The following is a 23,806-nucleotide window of genomic DNA, read 5'->3' on the forward strand; positions in this document are numbered from 1 at the left end:
GTAAAGAACTTCTGAAAGGAGATATAATATACATTCGCTCTTATTTAAGGATATTCAATCCTACCATAGAGTATAAGAGGAAAAAATAGGGAGAATAGATGAAACTAAATATAAAAGCAAATGGCTTGGAAAACAGGTTAGAGACAGACAAAGTAAGTGTAGCCTATGCTTGTCAACATAGAAAGGGATGGAGGGCCAATTAAGCATCAAATAACTAAATATGCCTGAGAAACCCAATATTTAAGAAGTCTTAAACTGACCACTTATCGGTGAAATCCAGTTTGGGCCACAGAATCTGCTGGCTGCCAGTAGATTATAGGTGAGCTGTAGTTTTGACTAGGTGTATAGAGCACCCGTGTATTTGTTCAGACACCTTCCATCTGCTGAAATCCTTTGATCACCCTCAATTCTAGTTCTTGTAGATACTGTAAGTGGGGCAGACTGAAGGGGAAGGGAGAAAGACAGGATATATATGCATTGTGTAACTCAAGACTTGTATAGTATGGTCTCTCCAGCCCACTTTTACCCTATCTTAAGTGTGCTAACCTACTCCGTCTTTCTCTTTCCTTCTTACTGTATATTTTAAAATAATCAAATAGACCATGAGTTTCAAGCATTTGAATTTGAGCATCAGCTTCATGACCTCTGGGACAGGCTGCCTGTACCTGGCACTGTACGTGGAAAATAGCATTGCATCATTATTTCCCAAAGTACAACACAGGTCCAAATCTCAGCCAACAGCTAGCAACAGTGCCTCTTTTGGTCACTAGAAAAACGGAAGTTATCCTACAGGTTGCCAAATAAACATTCAAAGGTCCTCTAAGGCAGTTTGCCCCTAGACTTTTTTTTATCCACTGAAGACTACTCTTCTATTGGGCACTGCAAGGAGGCTCAGAGTAAGAACTTCATTGTGATTGTATAAATTACTGCTGTAAGGGCCAGAGTTTAGTTTATAAGCATGTGATTTTCAGGCAAGTAGATTCATTTCTCATTGCTTTACTCCCTCTTTAAAATGGAGATAAATCATACGTGATAAAACATTGTGAAGATGTAATGAAATCATTTATTTAAAGCACTTTGACACAGGGACTGCAACTTTTCTTTTTCAGAATTGAGTAATGGGGGCTTCCCTGGTGATGCAGTGGTTGAGAATCTGCCTGCCAATGCAGGGGACACGGGTTCGAGCCCTGGTCTGGGAAGATCCCACGTGCCGTGGAGCAACTGGGCCCATGAGCCACAGCTACTGAGCCTGCGCGTCTGGAGCCTGTGCTCCGCAACAAGAGAGGCCGCGATAGTGAGAAGGCCGCGCACCGCGATGAAGAGTGGCCCCCGCTTGCCGCAACTAGAGAAAGCCCTCGCACAGAAACGAAGACCCAACACAGCCATAAATAAATAAATAAATACTTAAAAAAAAAAAAATCTATAAAAAAAAAAAAAGAATTGAGTAATGGCTACAACTTTACAAAATAAAATATATATAACTACTTTTTATTCTGTACTCTAAAAGTACAAATTCTGGAATATTACAGCTTAAATCTCATGATAGTTTATATTTAAACAGAAGAAAATAAAAAATTAATTTAAATGATTTAATAAAAAGATTATACTTACATTGTGAAATTATACAGCATGGCTTTTCCAATCACAGCATCTAGGCCAGATCTTGAAATCAGGGAAGATAAAACTTAACATGATTAATTTGTATGTGACTAGTGGCACATTGAAAATATAATCCCTGTACTTAAAAAGCACCAGATTATATACAATTTAAACATTTTATAACTTTTGCCATGTTTCTATCACTTACTATCCTAAAAGCTAACATGCATTACCTCAAGGCGAGATGTCTGAGCTTCTGAAAAAGTATGAAATGTGTGTGTACGTCTGATTAAACAACTTTTTTTTCCAAACCGGTAGAAAAACTTTATGGAATAAATGTGTTTGTACAGTGGTGACTATTTATCACAGTAGGCTGTGACATAGGCATTAAAGCACCAACTATTTTGGACAATATGTCATAACCAGCCAGTTGGAGGGCAGTAACAAAATACTTGGCTAACCATTCTATACTAGAGACATCTGTTTAGCTTAACAAGCTAGTAACATCAGACCCTACTATAATTTGGGTCATCTGAATATCACAATTCATTTAGTTTTTAAAAGATGTAAATAACATTGAAAAATCATTCCATATATTTTAGAAATTTTAAACATTAGTTTTACATAGCATCATGGAAAATGTTTACGTAATATTTTAAGTGAAAAAGACCATATATACATGGTATTGTATTATATCTATATTCTTAAAATTATGTAATACAAAATTTACATTATGTACTATTACATTATATAAAATTTTTGGTCATATGGAAGACAAAAAAAGCGAAGTATGATTTATTGAGGTGACACGTAGATGGATGATTTTTCTTCAATCAAAAGTTAAATAATATAATACCAATTTGTATTGTTTACTATGCGCTAGACACTGTATATTGTTTATTAACATTGTTTTAATCATTAAAACAACCTTATAAGGTAATATTATTTCCATTTTATGGACTAGTTGAGACTTAGAGAAGTTAAATAACTTGCCCAAGGTCAAATATTAGCAAGTGGCAGAGCTGAGCCTAGGATTCAGATCTAACATCAAACCCCGTATTTGTAATCACTATAATTATGTTTAAAGAAGAGAGTCTACTTTATATATACTGCACTCTGTTCATTGTTCTTATTTATGAATAGATACTTGTCAGCATCTATCCTGTTTTTCCTGGAAGTAGGGTGACCAACTTGTTCTGAGTTGTCCAGGATTTCCCAGTCTTTGTACTGAAAGTGGGACCTCCTGGGTACTTGCCCTAAGCAAACCTTTGCCAGTTGGTGACCCACAGGGAAGGAATACATAACCTGAAAACGCTCTAATGGATCACAAATGTTGCTCTCAAACTCCTAAATCTGAATGAAAATAGGGAGAGTGCAGAATAATAAAAAGAACTTCATTTTTTAAGCACCAAATAAGAGTTTCTCAGGTAGACGAGCATTTATGGTCTCTTTCCCTGGACACTGTGCTTAGAAAATAAACGAGCAGGGCTTCCCTGGTGGCGCAGTGGTTGAGAGTCTGCCTGGCAATGCAGGGGACGCGGGTTTGGGCCCTGGTCTGGGAAGATCCCACATGCCGCGGAGCAACTAGGCCCGAGCCACAACTACTGAGCCTGCGCGTCTGGAGCTTGTGCTCCACAACAAAAGAGGCCGCCATAATGAGAGGCCCGCGCACCGCAACTAGAGAAAGCCCTCGCACAGAAGCGAAGACCCAACACAGCCATAAATAAATAAATAAATAAAAATTTATTAAAAAAAAAAAAAGAAAGAAAATAAACGAGCAGCAGCCTCTTTCAGTAGCATTTTGTGTCTAGTACATGAACTGAACACGGGTTTCTGTGGAAGTCCTGTTCTATTCCCAAGTGGAAGGGAAAGGGGGGTGAGAGCAAAGAGGGAAAAATATATTTGAAAAATCTGAAGAGCAGCCTCTCTGGTTCGTCCTCTGCTCGTCTTGGACACATTTCTTCGGAGCTATTTTGAAAAAGGCAGCTGCACAGTAGTCCCCGTAATCCAGGTCCAGCCCCATTTCTCTGCCCAACTTCTCACTGCCACAGTCTGGAAGTTGCAGAGCATTCGCCTTGAAAACATTCCCTTCTCCTCTGCTTGGTCTGTGCCCCTCCCCCATGCCCTCTGAAGTAACTCGAATGTTCTGTCAGTCTAAGTGCAAACTATTTTTACCAGAGTTCGTGTTCGGGAATCTCTGGGCACACGCTGTCTGCAGATTAGGTAAATTACAGGTGCACGGGTTCAGGTTACTCATTTAGCAGCCACAAGTTTAAAGCATTAATCTGCCTCTTCTGAATTTTCCCTTTCAGTCAGCAGGCCCTTCCTTCACCTTCTATTCTTTAGGGCCACTCACTGGCCTTGTTAGTTGACCCTTCTTCTCCCGGCAGGCTGGACTTAGTGCTGTTCATTTTCTTTCTCTCCTTGCCCACCTCCACCCCCTTTCTTCTACTCCCTTTTCTCCTCTTTCTTTCCACTGCTGAAAAAGTATAATTACTTTCTATCTGGCCCTCAGGTCTACTTTCTCAGCTGTAACTGAAACTGCTTTCTTTGAACCCAACTATGCAATAATATAACCAAATTCCTTAGGTATAACCCACAAAAATCTCTTCATCAGTTTCTGACTAACCCTGTGTCTACTTCTTCCCTGACCTTCCTCCTACCGTCACCACTACTCCAATCCACAGGTCTGTTAAAACTCTTCAACTCTGCTCCCTAGAAATACCAACCCAACATCTCAGGAACTTACGTCCCCAGACCATCCTTTCGCAAGCTTCCATTCATGACAGACTCTTCATTGTTACACACTCATAAAGAACCACATTCTTTTCCTCCAAAGTTCCTAGCTCAGGTAGTCATTTGTGTCATTTTTTTAATTAGTGTCTGTCCCCCAGTAATTGGAAATTTGTTGAGGGCATAAATACATGAAACACAATTATCAGAGTCACTAGTTCTAATATTTTCACTTCCATTGCCCCATTAACACAAATAAATCCCTAAATTTATCCTAAACATCTGTCTTAACAAATCTAGGTATTTCAGTTAATTCCCTTTGGCTATTTCAATCAGAGGCCTTATGAATTGAGTAGGGGAAGGAAGGAAATTAAAATTTGTTGAGTGCATATTCCATAACAAGGACTCAACATATATTTTTTTTCCATTTTATGCTAACAACAAACCTGTGATGTATATATTACATATGCCATTTGATCTCTTATAAAACTGAGGCTTGGAATGTATAATTAAGAATGGCTAGAACTTAGATTCTGGCTTACTCCGAGACTGTTTTTCTACCACATAACAGCACCTTCCCAAAGGCTCATAGCTAAAATCCACCATTGGCTGAGCTGGCCATAATCCTTTTCCTCCCACTCCTTTTCACGGAGAAGAAGAACTGGACATACTCAAGCTTTTGTGGAGATGATGGGAAGAAAATGCATTTACAAATAACTAAGCATGAAGTAAGAATAATGCGGTGGTAAACTATTTGAAAACTCTCAATTCTATCACTAACTTACTTTCACATTTTGTTATGAATTAACTCTAGGCCCCTGAAGTGATTTATTGACACAATATTATTATTCTCTTATTATTATTTACTTTTTCCAGAATTAAAAAAATATATTTGAACTGTTTAAACCTTGGAGGATAAACCTGTTTTGATCACTTGTCAAGATCCGTGTCTCCCAAGTTGTACTGAGAAATAATGTAATTGCAATTACAGGCATCTCACATTTTGTTTGAGTTCCAAGAGTTCCGTATTTAGTTGTCTGGAATCATTGTGTATTTTCCCATTACCTAATCTAATAAAAAATGGTTATTTCCCAAGCTGGCATTTCCTTTTTTTCTCTCTTCCCATCCCTACTCCCAATCCCCAAAACAACAACAAAAGAGGGAAAAATCTTTTTGAACAAAGGTGAATAACAACACTAATTTTATTGGCCTGAGTTCTAGAGAATGTTGTGAAAGGGGCTTTGTAGTTTAATAAGAAATGACAATTCAATAGTGATAGTTGAATTCACACAAAGAAATGCCACCTCTTTCTGGGAAGTTGCTCTTGATCAGCACCCCAAAGCTTTTTCTTCTTCTTTCTAGAATCTTCTCTTTCTACATTTTGAATTCACTGTTGCTCCAGTGGCAACACTTAAATAAGGGAAAAATGAAGGAGAAAGTGCACACTTTCATATTCTTTAGCAGGTTCATGATGTGCAGACTTTCTCATATCTACCCGATACCTCTTAAAATCAGTGGTGAGTCTAAGAATGGTGTCACCTTAAACGTTACTTCTTGTTTTTTTTTTTAATACATCTTTATTGGAGTATAATTGCTTCACAATGCTGTGTTACTTTCTGTTGTACAACAAAGTGAATCAGCCATATGCATACATATATCCCCATATCCCCTCCCTCTTGAGCCTCCCTCCCACTCTCCCTATGCCACCCCTCTAGGTGGTCACAAAGCACCGAGCTGATCTCCCTGTGCTATGCAGCTGCTTCCCACTAGCTATCTATTTTACATTTGGTAGTGTATATATGTCGATGCTTCATTACTTCTGTCACCCAAGCAACAAAATTCCCTAGAAGTGATCTTTTTCTTATCTCATTTTTTCTCTATACCTAATTGCAGTAATAAAAATATTTTTATAGGTATGCAACATTTTTGAAGCGATTTCACATTTTTAAAAACTTTATCACGACCTTTGAGAGTATGATGTCTTTGTCATTATACATGTTATGAGTGAAAAAAACTGAGAATTTGAGATATTAGGGTTGACTAAGTTCTCATAGGCCCAAAACGATTGTGATCTAGGTCTTCCACACCCAATTCCAGTGTTATTGCTCCCATTTTTTAATCACTTAGTCAATTTCACTCACCCTTCTAGATTCCAACTCCATAAGAAGAGAGCATTTTTCACCACTTTATTCTTGTCACCCAGGACGCTATCTGGCACTCAGTAGGTACCCCAAAAATGTTGAATAAATGAATTTCAGATATCGTTATCTTAATAATCTTAGCCATAATGCTATATAACTTTACTGGTTAAAATGACTTTTCAAATTGTCTTCACATTATAAGATACAGCACAGAGTGAGGTTAAGAGCACAGGGTAATTTTCCTTAATAGATGTTAGGCTATTCCCTGAATTCTTGGAGCCTCCAATCTGGAGTCTCAACTGCTGATACTAGCAACCAGGGGAATGGCAGAAATAGGAGAAAATGTCACAAAAGTATTGGCTTTTTATTATTCCCTGTGCCTCCTACTTTTCCAAAAACAGAAAAATGGTTCTCACACTTTATAAGGAATTCTTCAGCTGCACATAACAAAAATGTAAAAACAGCACAAAATGTCAAAACTTAACATCCCAAGTCTGTGGCTCAATAGGAAGAGACTATGAAGAATTATCTTCTGGAATAAGTGATTTAACTAAGAAATGTAACTATTTTCTACGTTGTCTGACCATTGAGTCCAAGGACATTGTCTTCAGTCTATTCATTTAAAAAATGAAATCATATTGAACACAGCCTATAATTATCACTGCTTGGGGTAGAATAAGAAGATCTTATGTTTCCATCTAGTTTTTCAGGCACTGACTATAAAGGCTAAAACCAGAGTTGACTGTCACCCCAAGGGCAACTTAAGGTTGGAAGGAGTCCTTCCAGAGCTCTGGGAGGGAAAGGAAAGGAAAGGGAAAGGGAAGGGATATAAAATAAATAAATAAATAAATAAATAAAATAAAACAATTTAAATAGGAGAAAAAAATAAATCTCTGCTACAGCTGTGCTTTATTTCCTGCATAAGAAATGGTCTTAGCCTTGACATAGCCTTACGCTTTAAATAACTAATGTTCATCAAGCAGCTAATATAAGGTTATATGCTTCACACGCATGGTATCATTTGATCGAATTCTCACCAAAATTCCATAAGGCAACCATTGTTATCTTAAAGAAATCAAGACCTCGTATTACCCACGCACACATAAATAGAAATTAACTTAGCTAAGACTTGAAGGGGCGTCTTTGGAATTTAGGGGCCCTGCACTTCACCCTTATCTTGTACTGCCTCCTCAACCACCATACTTGTGTGTACTGGACCATGGGCAAACTGCAACTAAACATTCTGTTCCTTGGTTTGTATCTTGGTTGCTACCTTTCTCATCTGAATCCTATGAAAGAACTTATTTGGAGTCAGTGGATACCGAGAATGCTAATGAAAAAGCTATGACCACACATTGTAGAACAGGAGCCTTAACAGAGGCATCTTGGAGTGGCACGTTGAATCCTGGAATATCAAATAGCTATAGTGTGAGTCTTATTTCCACTAAAACTATTTTTCAAGAGACATTATTACATTTAGTACATCCCCATCCTCAGTCCCACCCCTTACCTTATAGGTACTACTGCTCCAGGGGTACGGAATTCAGATCTTGGTTGCCACCCTCCAAAAAAAGATAGCCAAGGAAGGAATCTGAGCACCCTCCAGCCACCCCTTCCAGCTCCCAAATTATCATTCAACCTTAGTAAAAGAGAGGAAAGAGATTTACCTGCTGCTATTGAGGCTGAAGCCTGAAAGTCATGTATAACCTTTGAAGGACTGTAATGGTTTTAATCACAGGAATAGCACCTTTTTGACAGGCAGGAGGGAGAAAAGAGCTGAACCAGTCTGCAAACATTAACCAAGCTATTTTGGAGCAATGGCTATTGCCTTTGAAATCTTTCATCATGGGTCTATACTTAGAATTCAGATGAGCCTGGGGGAGGGGAATGGGGCAGTGTTAATCCCCAGTTGTTCTGAAGTTGTCCTGTAAGCAGGTTAGCATCTAAACTGCCCCAAATTGAAGTGTTTGATGCTTTGTTTACATTATTGGATTCTCTCTATGTATTTTGTTTTAACCTGTTCTGCATATAGGTTGTCACATCATTCTGGGGGTGACACTTCTCAGTTTTCTTTCAAACTAGATGTTCTAGAGAGCACTGGCTGTAATCACATTGAGAGACTGGTGCTCCATGACAGCTAAAAGTTGGATTGAGTTTCAGGAGCTTCTATATATAAAGCTGGGGCGACTTAAGTCACCGCACTAATTAAATGCCATCTGGGTGGCTCCTCTGGGTTTTTGAGCCCATCACCCAGTTCAGACCGAGTCAGAGGCCAAGGAGGAGAACATGATGATGGACCTTTTTGAAACTGGCTCCTATTTCTTCTACTTGGATGGGGAAAATGTTACCTTGCAGCCGTTAGAAGTGGCAGAGGGCTCTCCTTTGTATCCAGGGAGTGATGGTACCCTGTCCCCCTGCCAGGACCAAATGCCCCCGGAAGCTGGGAGCGACAGCAGCGGAGAGGAACATGTCCTGGCGCCCCCAGGCCTGCAGCCTCCCCACTGCCCCGGCCAATGCCTGATCTGGGCTTGCAAGACCTGCAAGAGAAAATCTGCCCCCACCGACCGGCGGAAGGCCGCCACCCTGCGCGAGAGGAGGCGGCTAAAGAAGATCAACGAGGCCTTCGAGGCACTGAAGCGGCGGACTGTGGCCAACCCCAACCAGAGACTGCCCAAGGTGGAGATTCTGCGGAGCGCCATCAACTACATAGAGCGGTTGCAGGACCTGCTGCACCGGCTAGATCAGCAGGACAAAATGCAGGAGCTCGGGGTGGACCCCTTCAGCTACAGAGCCAAGCAAGAGAGTGTAAGCCCAGATGCTGCCGAGGCCGGGGAATGCACAGGCTCGTTAGTCGCCTTCCCTGCGGCCTTAACCTCCAGCTGCTCTGTCTCCGTTCGCGTCCTCCTTCCTCACCCGCCCCTCCCGCTCCCTCTCAAATGAACCCCCGGTGACCCGTGAACACGGGGTGCCTGCCATGGGCAGGAACTTCATACCCGGCCCGAGGAAACAGGGGAGAGACCCCCTCACAAAGGGTCCCCTACCCCACCCCACCCCCCCGGAACCGATGTTTCTTTACTAATCTGCTGCCTCGGTTTTCCTCCAGCTTGAGGGTGCGGATTTCCTGCGCACCTGCAGCTCCCAGTGGCCAAGTGTTTCGGATCATTCCAGGGGGCTCGTGATAACTGCCAAGGAAGGTAAAGTAAAAGGGCACTGGACTGCGCTGGAGAACATCCCGGGAGGGGACTGGGGTGCTCGCTGGGGGCAGAAAGCGCTCGGAGCCCAGCAGGAGCCTGGACGGTCCCTAAGAGACCGGCGCTCCGTGCGCGGGGACCAGTCCTCCCGCGCGGTCTCAAGCGGCTTCGCGCGGGGCGCGGGGCTGCCGGCTCCTTCCTTCCTTGGGGGTTATGTTTGTGTGTGTGTTTTCTGCGCTCAGGAGGGGCAAGCATTGATTCATCGGCCTCGAGTAGCCTTCGATGCCTCTCTTCCATCGTGGACAGCATCTCCTCGGAGGAGCACAAACTCCCCTGCGTGGAGGAGGTGGTGGAGAAGTAACTCGGCGCCGGGGCTTGGGATGTCCTCCACGTAGCAGGAAGATCCCATCCTCCCTCCTTCGCCTAATCCTTTAGGTCACGTTACAGTAATATTTAGGAACCCAGACCCAGGAGCTTATGAAAGGGAAGGAGCCATGTCCACAAAGAAACTTCTCGGAAACTGTTGTGCACGCTCAGATGAAAAAGCCTTTCGGCTTTGGACTTGTATTTTGGGAACCGCGAGTGGCTTAGATCTAGCAGTTTTGCTTTGTTTTTGTTTGGTTGGTTTTGTAATATATTTACTTTTATTATGGTGATCCTTTTGTGCCATGTTCAAAAGAAGTTCATTCCTGTTTAAAGCAAAGTGGGAACGTTGCATCTAAATGTTAGTGGTATTGAATATATTTTTGTAAATAATCTTAGTACTTTCATTTTTTAATGTAAACCTAAGAAATATATTTTAAATGTGTAGTGACGTATTGTATATAAAATGTGCGAGGATCCTGGTATTGTAATATTAAAATATAAGTTTCTATATGAACAAAGTTGTTCCTAATTTGATTCAACTGAAAAAAACATGTTTGAGGGCATAAATCAAGGTGAACCACATTTTAATTTAGAAACCACCCAAGCCCATTTATTTGGGCGTTTACTTATGGACTGATTTAAAGGGAGGAAAATGGGTTGTTTTCCTGTGTCTGAATTAAACTGTTCACTTTTCTATCTCATGTAGACCTCACACTTGTGGTTAGAAATGAAGACCATCCGGAAGAAATCTGCCCTTTTCCCTTTTATCAGCATCCCTTTTCTTTCTGTTTTAACTGTCCTTTACCTGGAGATCTGGGTGAGATTTACTTTCTCAAAGTTAACAACTGAATGTTCAATTGAGGAAAATCTCATTGTTACAAGAAATTACCATACAAAAATTCTGCTTATTTGCCTAAAAAATCTTCAGCTAATTTAGCCCGAATTACTTTCCCTCTTTGACTTTACAGGCCCGGCGGCCCTTCGTGAGGAAGCATTCATATGGTGCCCCAGGGGCTGCGCTGGCTTCTGAGCCAGGTCTCTGGTCCCTCCCTGGCTTTCTTGAACTAGACTGGTGGCTAGAAGACTGGAATAGCCTCAAGACCTCTTGTGGTTTGGGTTTGTTTTCCAAATAGAAAGATAAAAGAAGGGGACGATCTGTCTCATGAGGTGGGGTGGGCGTCTTTGAAGGAAGGTTGCTTCAAGAGAGGTAAGGGTTAAATGGCTGAGGGCAAAAGACAACAACAACACACATGAAACCTCTTAGCTGGACCAAATAGCAAAGCCCCAGAGAGGCTTGAAGCCCCAGGAGCTCCTCACCGTGAGGATTTTACAACGTGTGCCAGGTTTGTTTATCCTGTAACCTCAGGAAGAAACGACCACCAAGAATCACAGTGGGAAGTGAAGCAGAGGAAAGAGGCAAGCTATTTCTTTGGAATTGCTACTTCTCTCTTACATTCCGTAAATGGTACTTTCACTCCCCCCGCCCGCCCTTAACTGCTTCCTTCCCTCTTTTTCTCTACAGCTAGTCCTCAGTTCAGAAATGTGAAAATCAGATCTAATTCAGCACTTCCCAGCCCAAACTTCATTCCCAACGCTCCAGTCTGGACCTTGTTGCCCACCGTCAGAGTTCCAGATGCCGCCACAGACCGCGCCCCCCGCAGGCATGGAGCAGTATCTTGCCCCTTTAGCATTTCAAAAGGCTTCTTCCTGGGGATAATAGTTACTCAATTTTCTGAGTGTATGGATAATTCCACTTTCTCCTAAAATGCAGAAAGCTTCAGAGAGGAAACTGATCTTGACATATAATCCCTCTCAAAAGTGTGAGATGTAGGTGGGAGTGTTAGTGGATGCAAACTGCTGAACCTCTGTGCGCCATAACTGGACTGAACCTTCGCCGCTATGGTGTAAACGTGGAAGTATCACTGCTCCTCTCTTTTTCCCGTTTCCTCATTTATAAAATAATGGGGATGACTATAATAGTGTTTAACTCCTGGGGTTCTGAAGATTCACTGAGAGAAAGTTCTTAACCAAAACAGGACACAAAAATAAACACTAAATGTCAGCTGTTTTTATTTTTCATTAGTAAATCTAAATTGACCATCAAGAGGCTTTTCTTCCACCAAAAGCCACAGTTCCTTCAGATTTAGTTTTCTAGCTTTTTTGCAGGCTCTGGCTGAGAAAGTATTAATAACAATGAGACCAGCAGTAAAATGAATGAGCCATTACTAACACTTTACCTGTTTACTCATATAACCCTACGAAAACCTGTAAGGGGGTCCTTTTGTTATCTCTTATGAGACAAGGATACTTTGGAACAGAGAGGAGTTCTTGCATTTTTAAGTATAGAGCCAGCATTTGGAGCCAGTCAACATCAGTGGCTTCATGCTTGCTCTCTGAATTGCTTATGCATCCTGAAAGAGAAGCCCTGGAGAAATGAGAAGGAGCCTTTAAGGGCTGTAGAATAACTTGGCTGTATTTGACAGTTGTTTTCCAAAAGCTCTCAAGAGTGATTAGCTAGTAAACTCCAAATTAGAGGAGTCATTTAATTAAAAGATACGTGGTCAAGCATTGCAAATTACCTAATCAGAACACATGTGACTGAAGATGGCTTGATGGTGTGTATACCCATTAATCATGCTTATTATGTATCTATGATTTTTTTCCTGAGAATCGATAACGATTTCCTAAAATGCATATGTACACGCACACCCCTATATTTTGGAAAATCAGATTCATGCCACAACTGAAATCAGATGTCATAAGTGACCAGGTGAACTCATTTACTTTATAACTGCGCATATATTTATAATAAGATTTGTGTTATAGTCTGCTCATCAGCAGAAAGCTTTTATCAGTTCATGGACTTTAATTGCTGATAGATTTTATTCAGCCTTTGCAAATCAAATCCTCTCTATCTCTCTTAGCTGGGTAACTTGAGAAACTGTTTGGAATAAGTTTGCCTATAGAAGTCTCTTCATTAAATAGAGCAAATATTTCCCAAAGACTTCATGTGACCTCCACTGCTAGAGCTGACATGTTAGGCTTTCCAATGAAATCCTTGGTGTGTTTGCAATTTAAATGTTTTTATTTGATATTAATGATGATAAGCTTGACTAAGGCCAAAGCCAAAACAAACAGGGCTATGGAAGCAGAAAATCAAGATGTTAATAACTTGGTAAAGATAAGCAATTTGAGATTAAAACTGAGCCTCTTTCCAGAGGCAGGCATGAAGTTATCAAGTATAAAATAACGAGTGACTTTCTCTTTTATGTTACTATAGAAATAATCTGTAGAATGTCAAATGTCAGCTTTCTGAAACTAACTTTAATCATCACACCTGGATCATTGAGTTTCAAGCCTGAACGTAGTGGAAATACACTTATGTCTAACGGACTCATTTTTTTTTTTTCAGACTCTTTCATATGTTTTTAGGGTGGAGGTGTGGTGCTAAAATTCAGTGTTCCCAAGTCCTCTTGAGACTGGCAGAGACTGGGCTGTGAAAGTGACCTCTATCCCTATTAAGACATTTCTTAACTCAAAGTTAGAATTTACCCATCTGTGCTTTTCTCTTAGTAATATTTTATCCCTTTTATTCATCTCAAAACCTTCCTCCTACAACACCTTATCTGGAAAAACTATTTTTAAACAATTTTAGTTTAAACTTTGAATATCTCATTTCCTACTCTACTGCATTAGTAAATTAGCAATAACATGGCATTTCCTCAAAGAGCTAACCATCAAGACATTTCTCCAAAGGACTCCTCCAGTCACTCCCTTAAAGTCAGAAGAAGTGTTACAAAAGATGACCCTCCTTCCTAGAGGTTTCATTCTGAAAAAGCAATTTTTTGCAAGCCTAGTTCAGCGTCAGCCTGTGAGACGGAATGCCTATGCCATGTGCTGGAACAAAGATAATGCTGCAAGGACTGGCTACTTTCTCTACTCTCAAGGCTGCTAAAAGTCCTTACTTAGGCCTTTGATCTCTCCTGGGAGTCTTCGAATTCAAGCAGAGGCCAATGTCTTCCTCAGCTGTCTTCTCCACAAATTCTTCCAGCAGCTTTGGCAGGTACTAATGTGTTTACTTAGGTGTGCCTGGTTCCCAGAGCTAATAGCGGTTTGAAATTGTTTAGCACGTTGTTACGTCAGATATAATAAGCAAAAATTTCAAGAACAACTCCCTTGGTCCAGGAGTTGATAAGGGTCTCAAGTAGGGGCAGAAACGAATTGAAATGAACTTGTCTTCCTATGTATATTTGATTTCTTCTGCTAAGAGAAGCATGGAGAATTTTCAATTGTGCAGAATTCCTAGGGTGGGCAAATTTTACTAAAAAAGGAAGCTCTAAGCATCATTTTGCTGGTGTGGTCTGTCCATCAACACTAGGATCGTTGCCATAATGGTTAAACTAAAATAGGTTCTCTTTAAAAAAAAAAAAAACTTGATGATTACTTAAAGGTCTTTGCAATTAAAACCTGCTTACAAGTCTAAATTGTAAGAAAATTAAGCATGTGTTTATTTTTATTCAGAATGTAAAATGACACAAAAATTTAAAAACATTATATCTATTGATACTTCACCAGAACCTTGGTGGGCATTCATTTATAACACCCAGCTGGGCTGAGTTTTCCTCCCATCATCTGACTACTGTGATACTTTCCTAGCAGACAGTCAGTGTTGGAATATCATTTCTAACAACCCGTTTACATATTAGACAATCGTGAGTTTTCTCTGCGTGGAAGACATCCACTTCTCTGGAGAAATAGTGGAAAACAGTATTTTCATTCTTTTCTATGAGAAGCAAAAGCCAATCTAGTCTGATTTTGAGAAGAAGAGGCCACCCAGATGAGCACTGCAAACGACCTTTTTAAAAAAAAGTAAATTTTAACTTTTGTCATACTTCTCTGTGCAATTTTCCCACTCAAAAAAAATTTTTTTTTCTCTGTCTCGTTCACTCAGTTTCGCATTTTCCCCTCCCACGGTCTTTCCTGGGAAAAGCGCAGGGGAATCTCTCCCGAATTAGGGGAGCCCAGCCATCTTTGAGGCGCTGGCTTCCTGCCTTCTTTGTATCCTGCCTCCCATTTTTTGATCTCTTTCTCCTCTCGCCCCTGACAGAGGTCTAAAAGTTTTGTCTCGTTTTTTTAACTTTGGTGCTCTGAGATCCTATTTTCAGCACTTGGGTCCCAAGGGTCCTCAACCCTGGACCCTGTTTCCCCCCTAGCAAGTCCCATTAAGCCGTCGGGCGCTTGTGTTTTCTCGGCTTCTTTAGTTCCACTCACCCGCGGCACTCTGGTAAATTTGTTTGAGATCACCTTACCAAAGACAGCCCTAACCTCTGAGAACCACCGTTCCTGACAGAGCCGCCTGAGTGACAGCGTCTTCCCAGCCCGGGAGCCGAGGGAAAGCTGTCGGGGACCGGCGTTTGCGAGTTTCTGCTCTGGAGCGTTAAGGACGCGCAGTGAGAACGAACTGATTGAAGAAAAAACCAAACGAAATTCACCTCTAGGAGCACAAGCTCTCCAAGGGGATGCCTAGTTTCTAATTCTGTGTGACCGGGGGCCAATGACTTACTCCTTGAGCTGGGTTACCTTCTTTTAATAATGGGTCCAGTTACAGTTGCCACAAAATTGTTGGAAGTCATAAACGAGTGAATACATGGAAAGGGTTGGGAACCGTGCATGGCAAATAGAAAATTCTTTATAATTGTTTGCTCCACACATCCCACGCTGAGCAGTTTGGGTACAAAGCACATTAGGTGCCTGGTGGAAAGAAATCAGCTGAAAGGCAAGATAAATTCTATCTTCCACTTAAAGTTTATTTGTGCCCAAATCTTAAATCTGCACACAACTCAGTTTTAGCTTCGAGCAGTGTGTGAACTTCTGGACTCTCTAGGCAGAGAAAATGGTACTATTGCTGCTGACCAGAACCTGTGGGACTTGGCTGAGAATTCCCCGATGAGAGTATCTATCCACTACTGTGTTTCAGAGGTAGCAGTGTGCATGGTTTGGAATGTTTCCACCCCGCCTGGATGAGTTCTTTAGGAACTTAATTCTTTTATCTGGTGTAGCCCTGGGTACCTATTCATTTCAAAGGCATCCACTTGTTAATAGTCCTAAATAAGGTACAGATGAATTTCCCACAGGCCTACTAAGCAGCCCGTTGGTATGAAAGGGCCTGATTTTCGAGGGTGGATGGTGATGGTGGCGGTGGTAGTGTCTTTGTCTTAGAGATGACAGAACTTGGAAGAGAGGACTGCGGCGGGGATGTCTGTAGCAAACCTTAGTGACTGACACTCTCCCACCTCTGGTTTCTGGGGCCTTCACTTTGGAGTACAGATTTCACCTGAAAAAGTTAATACTTCTCTGGCTCCTGCAGACGGGGATCTGCCTGCCAGGGTTGCTTTCGGAAAATAATTTTAGGAAAAAGTCATAGAAAAGAAAGCTCCCCCAGCCCCCAGTATGTTCGGAGTCACAACAGTTACTGGACTGTATGACGCAAGATCAAGGTGAGAATTCTCTCTCCTCTTTGAATGAGGCTACAAGGCCTCATCCCAAACCTCAGAATACTTTACTTGTTTAGACCTGAAGTAAGAGCTTTTCCCGTATATAAACAGCAAGCCCCGCCCCCCCACCGGCAAGTGATTTGGTAGTGGGTTAAGTAAGGGTGGAGGAGGATTGACAAAAGCTGATTAATAGGTTCATTGTCACTTAAATGGAAGCCCTCCCCTCTCGCCTTCTAGCCACCAAAGTTTCAAAGACCCTGCTGTGATTGCTTTTCTGGAAGGCTTTTGTCGCCAAAGTGTGTGAAGTTTCTCGGATTGGAGGAGTTGGAAATTTTACACGAGCCAAGAAGGATTGCTGTGCCGGCAGCTGGGACGCATCTGTAACGGTGTTAGTTTGCCTGAAAGCAGAAAATTAGCGACCCCAAAGCCCTGCTTGGCTGTTTAGTCTGTAGAAACGACAGGGCGGAGCAGAAAGAGAGGGAGAAGGGAGACGCACCCCTGGAAAGAAGTTCGCCGTCTAAAACTGGGTTTCTTAGAATACAAATCTTAGGAGACGCAGTCAGTGTCTATCTTCCGCCGGCTCAGGGCCCATCAAAGGTCTGGCGCAAAACAGGAGGCGCTCAGCAAACATGCGCATAAGCGGGAGAGGAAGGGAGGTGTGTTCCTGGCCACCTGGCCCTCCTGAGCCCACGCCTTTTAGATGAGCATAGAGAACTCAGAGCGGGCTCTGTCTTGGCGAAAAGGAACCTCCCCCTCCCCGCTTACCCCCAATAACACAGAGCCTACAAAATGGCAATATGATGAGAAACAAAACAGATTAAAAAAAAAAAATCTAGATCCACTCCATTATTGAACGTGCCACTTCAAGTTTTTAGCAACCGTTATTTGGCCTACTGGCTGAAAATATGCCTGACACAACTAAAGTTCATGAAAAAGAGAAACACCTGAAAATAAAGTGATTCCCTCGTGTCCCGGACTGGGAAGGCAGGTCCGCTTTTGGTGTCAGCTGAAGTAGGGAGTTCTATTTACTAATTATCTTTTTTTAATGTGAGAGCCATCGTACAAAAAGTTGGATTTCCTTCGTTCCTTTTGTCTGCGACACCCTTTAAGTGTCCCTTGGTTTAGGTAAGCTAGAGTGTGCAAGTAAGCGGGTTGGGGAGGCATCACCCCCGCCCCAGCAGAAATGCAGTAAAACCATTAGCGTCAAAAGGGGCAGTAAACAGCAAATTGTCTCTAGAGGAAAGGCGGAGGTTTGCCCAGACAGCCCCGGCGGGGGTTGCGGTGGGATATGCTAATAGTGCGGGGCCACTGGGGCCGGCCTCCCTTCCCCAGGAATATATAAAGAGCCTCAACCCCAGCGCGGCCGACCCAGGCCGCCAGGCGTCTGCCCTTGTTAATTACCGGAGAAACCGACCAGGGAGCTCCGCCCGGGACTCGCCTGCCCGCAGCGGCGCCAGGCTCCGGTTTCTCCCCTATCTCGCTGCTGCCCAGGTGCACCTCCTGCCTCTCCGCAGAAGATGGACATGATGGATGGCTGCCAGTTCTCGCCTTCTGAGTACTTCTACGATGGCTCCTGCATCCCGTCCCCCGAGGGCGGGTTCGGGGACGAGTTTGAGCCGCGAGTGGCTGCTTTCGGGGGGCACAAAGCAGACCTGCAGGGCTCAGACGAGGACGAGCACGTGCGAGCACCTACGGGCCACCACCAGGCCGGCCACTGCCTCATGTGGGCCTGCAAAGCATGCAAGAGGAAGTCCACCACCATGGATCGGAGGAAGGCGGCCACCATGCGTGAGCGGAGACGCCTAAAGAAGGTCAACCAGGCTTTCGAGACGCTCAAGCGGTGCACCACGACCAACCCCAACCAGAGGCTGCCCAAGGTGGAGATCCTCAGGAATGCCATCCGCTACATTGAGAGCCTGCAGGAGCTGCTGAGGGAACAGGTGGAAAACTACTACAGCCTGCCGGGGCAGAGCTGCTCCGAGCCCACCAGCCCCACCTCCAGCTGCTCTGACGGCATGGTAAGAGAGAGCTCTGCACCCACTAGGCCCTTCCAATCTTTTGCAAAAACCTTTACATCTCATTTAGGCCAGGTGTAGCGACCAAACAGCCAGTAGTTACTGGTGGATAGTTGGGGGTGGGGATGGGCAGGCAGTTGCCGAAAGAGAAGAGAGGTGCCGCATTTAGACAGATGCCAGGAAACAGGTAGCTGCGGACCAGGAGTTCAGTTTGACTTCCTACCAAGTTCTAAGTGTACATCGTAGGAGGAGGTTGTCACGTGAGATAGGTGGCTGTGAACGATCAATCAGATGTTTTCTCTGCAACTCAGTTTATTTCCAATATATTACCACCAGTGGCCCCTGCCATACACTAACGTCTAAAGCCAACTGTGTGAGGCTTCCACTGTCCCGCAGTTTGTAACTTAAGAAAGAAACGCCCGCGTGACCCGAGTCCCTGCTCTGCTGAGGCCTGGCTGGAAGATGTTGATGCATTCTTTACAGAGGGCGTTTGCGCCAACGCTGCCAGGTTTTAATGTGGTTTTGCCCTGGGAAAGTGCTCTCTCTCTGAATTAGTGTGGCTTCCTTCTACTCCAATCCATTTTGCATGGTTAACCCAATGCACATGGCTGCTGAATTCCACCCGCCCTCCTCCTTTTGCTGCCTCTCTCCTCTTCTCCAAGCACAGAGATTGACCTCAGTGCCCTTGCAATTTGGTGAGGCTAGCCCTTGCTAAATCAAGGCAATGAAGGTATTTGAGAGTGGTCAGCTTATGGAGCTGGTGGGCAAGCACTGCCTCACCCTAGGTCAGAGCATCTTTTGCCAAGACCTGAAAACAAATGCCTTCTTTTGTGTCTTTTATTATAGCCCGAATGTAACAGCCCTGTCTGGTCCAGAAAAAGCAGCAGTTTTGACAGCGTCTACTGTCCTGATGTACCAAATGGTAAGAATTGATGACTTCAGAGGAGTTTAAAAACCAGTTCAACTTCACAATCAGCCTATCAAAGCAGAGTCTGTTCTTCCATGCGGTATTGGGAAGAGGATAGAATGGTATTTATGGCGTTTTGGGACAGAGCAAAATAAACACACATCTTCTGCTCAAAATCCCCCTAACAGATACATCCATGCACACACACAGACGTAGGAGCTTTTGCTTGAAATATTACCGGGGTGCTTCTCCACTCCCCACCTTCATCCCCATGAATTGCTAGATATTTGTTGCAAATTTCTACATCAGGCTTTCTGTGACCACCTGACCTCTGGGTTTCAAAGGAGCTGACCTGCTGCTTAAGGGGCAACATAAGCAAGGATTTTTTTTTAATGGTTTTCTCTTTGTATCCTTAGTATATGCCACGGATAAAAGCTCCTTATCCAGCTTGGACTGCTTATCCAGCATAGTGGATCGGATCACCAACTCAGAGCAACCTGGATTGCCTCTCCAGGACCCAGCCTCTCTCTCCCCAGTTGCCAGCACCGATTCTCAGCCTGCATCTCAAGGGGCCTCTAATTCCAGGCTCATCTATCATGTGCTATGAACTACAAATCTAGTCTAGATCAGTTCTGCCAGGAGGGCCTATTATACAGGAGGAAAGAGGCCCAAAAAGTCCCAAAGCAAGACAACCTGTAAATAAACATTTCCTTTCAGTTGTAAATTTGTAAATATTATCTTGCCACTTTATAAGAAAGTGTATTTAACTAAAAGTCACTATTGCAATTAATACTTTCTTTTCTTCTTTTCCTTTGTCTTGCTTTAGATATATAGTTCCAGAGATACTATTTCTTATAGGGGGCAGTTCATCAAAGGTAGCTTGTTGCAATGCTTAACTTATATTTTTTATAAATATTGCTTATCAAAATATTACATCTGATGTTTAGAGCTTTATTTTTTTCTTTAAAACTTTAGAATAGCTGTAAATCAGTTATAGGGAGTTTATATATATTTAACTTTTTTGCTTGTCTCTTTAATCCTTTGATTATATTGTGTTAAATAAAAATGTAACAATACTGCCTAATGGTATATATTTTGATCTTTTCTTATAAGAAATGCATCTTTTTAATGTAAGCACAAAATAGTATTTTGTGGATGATTTCAAGATATAAGAGATTTTGGAAATTCCACCACAAATAAAATTGTTTAAATGAAGAAACATTTTGGTTTATGATTTTGTTGAAAGAACCCCCTAATGGAGTTGGCAGTCATTGATATAATATTTTTAAGGTGGGGCTGAAAAGGCTGAAACAGTTGGTTTTGTAGATAAATCTGAATATTTATCATCTCATGGACTCAGTTTAGGTCCTGTTGGTGTCACAGATGAAAATACCACATTTCTATTTTAAGCATATTTCAAGGGAGACTGCTAACTAAAATTTTTCTTTTATCTTAATGTTGCACCATATAATGTCAAGTTGTGTGTGTATGTGGGGGAAAGACAGAAGTTATTCAGGACAACAAAATATTTTTAAACAAAAAGAATGTACAACATTACATCATTTTAATATCTACAGTACATCAGAAATCATGAGTTAGGTCATATTTATCTACTTGCCTGAAAACATCTTGATACATTAGTATATTAATATTGTCAATAAAATATTTAAAGGTATTGAGTGTTTTTTTGTATTATTAAAGTGCTGGCATCAGAAACTTTACACAAACCATAGTAAAGTGAAGCAGACTGCAACTGCCCTCCTCCTTTTCACAGCCTTTTTGATTTTATTAATCATATGTTATGCTTCTGTGTTGTGTGTGCGTGATGGACATGTATCTTTTATTGTTCATCACTTAAATCTCCTTTAGAATGAATTGAGATGAAAACAGAATAAGTGGAAAATTAGGTAGCCAATCATTGGAATAATTCTCACAAGGTTACCATTGAGAGAGATAAAAAGGGAAATATCCTTGAAGCATCTAAATTGGCTGTTCATAGAGAGCAAATAAAGATAATTGTCTTCTCTTCTAATTTGTAAATTAGTTCAAAATTTCTAAGGGTTTGTAGTTACATATATTCACCAGCCAAAGCATATGCACTCTTTGCTGGAGTTTGGCAATTGTACTGTTCTTAGGAAGGTTTCCCCTTCTTTTCTTTTGCTTGTCCAGTCACCAGGCTTAAAAGAATAGATATTATTCCATAAAGGAAAGGAGAGGGGGTGGGTTCCAAAAATATTGTAGCCACTGTCACTCTGTCAGCATCCTGCCCTGATATGGGACGCTGACTTTACTACACAGGTAAGTCTTTCTTTATCCATGATTTGACAGTGTGAGGATTTGAAGTGAAAAGAATTCAAGAGGGCATTATAAAGATTCACATATAATTTCAACTTCAGTTTGAGTGATTCACTCTTGTTAGACACTGTCTCCTTCTTCTACTTCTATGAAGAAGTGGGAAATTTGTTGTCATTCTTAGTAGAATTAGAATAAAAAGAACTATCCAAAGATTGTTTTTTAAAGTTCCATTTTAAAACACATTACCATATTTTGTTCCATTTAATAAAAGTAAGCAGAGAATATAATGTAATTTTTAATTCAAGTGAATAAAAATTAATTTTCTTTCCAAACCTCACTTAACTTAACTTGCAAATGTATTTGATATTCTCAGTTAATATTATAATGCCTCAAAGTATTTAGTTAAGAGTTTTTCAATGCTCTGGATTGAATACAGATGGTGATAAATGTATGAGTTAATACAATACTCTCCATGACAGCTTGCTTGATTAACCTCATTTCCAATGGACTAACAGTGAAGGCTGGTGTCTACTCAGTAAGCAGCTCAGCACGACGCATCACATGCAGTCATATACACTTTTTTTGACAAGGGACTTTGGGAGTTGGTTGCAGTAATCCAGACCCAGTCCCTTCTCCAAGAAAGTAGGGGAGAAGAGGGGGAAAAGAGTGACACTGACAAAATATTCAAGTAAGGACAGGATTTTGCCATCTCCAAAATCCCCTGGAGTGAACAGCCGGGCTGCCACTAAGCTTATATCAGACCCACCTCAGCTGGTGGAAAACATGCCACGAACAGTCACATTTATAGGAAAACATCCCCTTTACCATTTGCAACCTGATGGGGAGGAGGTTCTCAGGAAAAAAGAGTCAAAAGAGACTCCTTTCTCCTCGTGCCTGAGAAATGCAAGTTCACTGGGTCACAGAGGAAAACTTCGTCCAGTGAGGTTATGGAAGTTGGGAAGTACTATGTGGAAGCAAGTTGCTACATAAATCAAGGTGTCTTGATTGCCCCTATTTTTTTTCTCATTTGAAAAATACAAGTCAGATAAAATTACTGGCTATGTTATAGCCCTAAATTCTTCTTTAAGATGGCATTCCTGCAAATACTTAATCTGACAGTGGTATTTCCTGAAATTCTCTCTTTGAGGTTACAACAGTTACTAGATTAAAGAAGTAATTTAATTCTCTGACTTTCAGAGGTGGTATTTCTGGGAATGATATTAGAGTACAGCTATTTGTAACTTTAGAAAATCCCTGCTCAAATGGCAAAGTACCCCTGAAAATGTCACCACTGAAAGTTCCCACATTGTCACAAAAAGCACAGAACATCAAATTTATTTCTTTAACAATTCTGATTTGATTTTAGTTGACTAATGATTTAATTGTTTAACATGGTATGTTTGCTGAGCAAAGGATCTAGAATTTAATGCAAAGTCTAAACTGGGTCTAAAATTATTAATGTATTGCTCTCTTTTTAATTTTACTTACCACATTGTAAAATGGAGTCAATGATAGTTTAAGATAACATTATATAATAAACAGTTACCACTAAAATTGTTATAGTCTTAAAATCTTATAGAAATAATCCTTAGTAAAGGGAAAAACAAGCCAACTCTTATCTCCTTTTATGCTACTTAATTCACTTCATTACAGATTGAGTGAACACTAATGATAAACCAGCAACTAAAAATTGAGTTTGCATTATTATGCAAATAAAGAAGTAGAGGCTTAAGGAGTTTAATAATTTTCCCAAGAACACTCTGTTTGGGCTGGCTATTTGGGCCTTTTCACAGCACATATTCCAGGAGGCTCAGGTGGAAATCACAAGGCTCCTTATGATATAGCATGAAAAGTCCCAGAACATTGTGTCTATTGCACTCTTCTGGTCAAGCAAGTTACTAAAGTCAATCCAGAATCACTGAGAAGCAAACTAAACTCCACTTTTCAGTGGAAGAAATAGTAATGAATCTGTGGCCATAGTTAATCTACCATAATGACTAGTATATACTTGCAGTCTCTATTTCTTTACCTTTCACTGATTCCACTGACAGTAATCTGGCTCTGC

The 23,806-nt window shown here is 41.5% G+C and overlaps 2 protein-coding genes and 1 long non-coding RNA gene across 6 annotated transcripts in view; 2 read left to right on the forward strand and 1 right to left on the reverse strand.

The window, feature by feature from the left end:
• LOC118901912 overlaps positions 1 to 8,331 on the reverse strand; it is a 90,124-nt gene extending 81,793 nt beyond the window's left edge. For both annotated transcript variants that reach the window (XR_005021489.1, XR_005021490.1), the window contains exons 1-2: positions 8,141 to 8,331; positions 1,612 to 1,662 (exon numbers count right to left, since the gene is read on the reverse strand). This is a non-coding gene — a long non-coding RNA (uncharacterized LOC118901912). The remainder of the gene's footprint in view (positions 1 to 1,611; positions 1,663 to 8,140) is intronic.
• A 332-nt stretch (positions 8,332 to 8,663) lies between these two features.
• Positions 8,664 to 10,544, forward strand: MYF6 (myogenic factor 6). The gene is made up of 3 exons (XM_036865716.1): positions 8,664 to 9,278; positions 9,577 to 9,667; positions 9,907 to 10,544. The coding sequence occupies exons 1-3, from the start codon at positions 8,760 to 8,762 to the stop codon at positions 10,023 to 10,025; spliced, it is 729 nt and encodes a 242-aa protein (XP_036721611.1). The 5' UTR covers positions 8,664 to 8,759; the 3' UTR covers positions 10,026 to 10,544.
• A 77-nt stretch (positions 10,545 to 10,621) lies between these two features.
• On the forward strand, positions 10,622 to 21,120 carry MYF5 (myogenic factor 5). 3 transcript variants are annotated; one of them, XM_036865713.1, is made up of 4 exons: positions 10,622 to 14,093; positions 15,292 to 18,542; positions 19,386 to 19,461; positions 19,863 to 20,660. In XM_036865713.1, exons 2-4 carry the CDS (start codon positions 18,042 to 18,044, stop codon positions 20,051 to 20,053), a joined length of 768 nt encoding a protein of 255 aa, XP_036721608.1. In that variant the 5' UTR covers positions 10,622 to 14,093; positions 15,292 to 18,041; the 3' UTR covers positions 20,054 to 20,660. The 3 variants fall into 3 exon arrangements, with proteins under 3 accessions (XP_036721608.1, XP_036721609.1, XP_036721610.1); XM_036865714.1 differs by having other exon boundaries at positions 16,762 to 18,542; XM_036865715.1 differs by lacking the exon at positions 10,622 to 14,093 and having other exon boundaries at positions 17,922 to 18,542; positions 19,863 to 21,120.
• Positions 21,121 to 23,806: the final 2,686 nt, after the last annotated feature.

This window comes from Balaenoptera musculus, chromosome 10 (assembly GCF_009873245.2).
Source record: "Balaenoptera musculus isolate JJ_BM4_2016_0621 chromosome 10, mBalMus1.pri.v3, whole genome shotgun sequence".
NCBI lineage: Eukaryota > Metazoa > Chordata > Mammalia > Artiodactyla > Balaenopteridae > Balaenoptera > Balaenoptera musculus.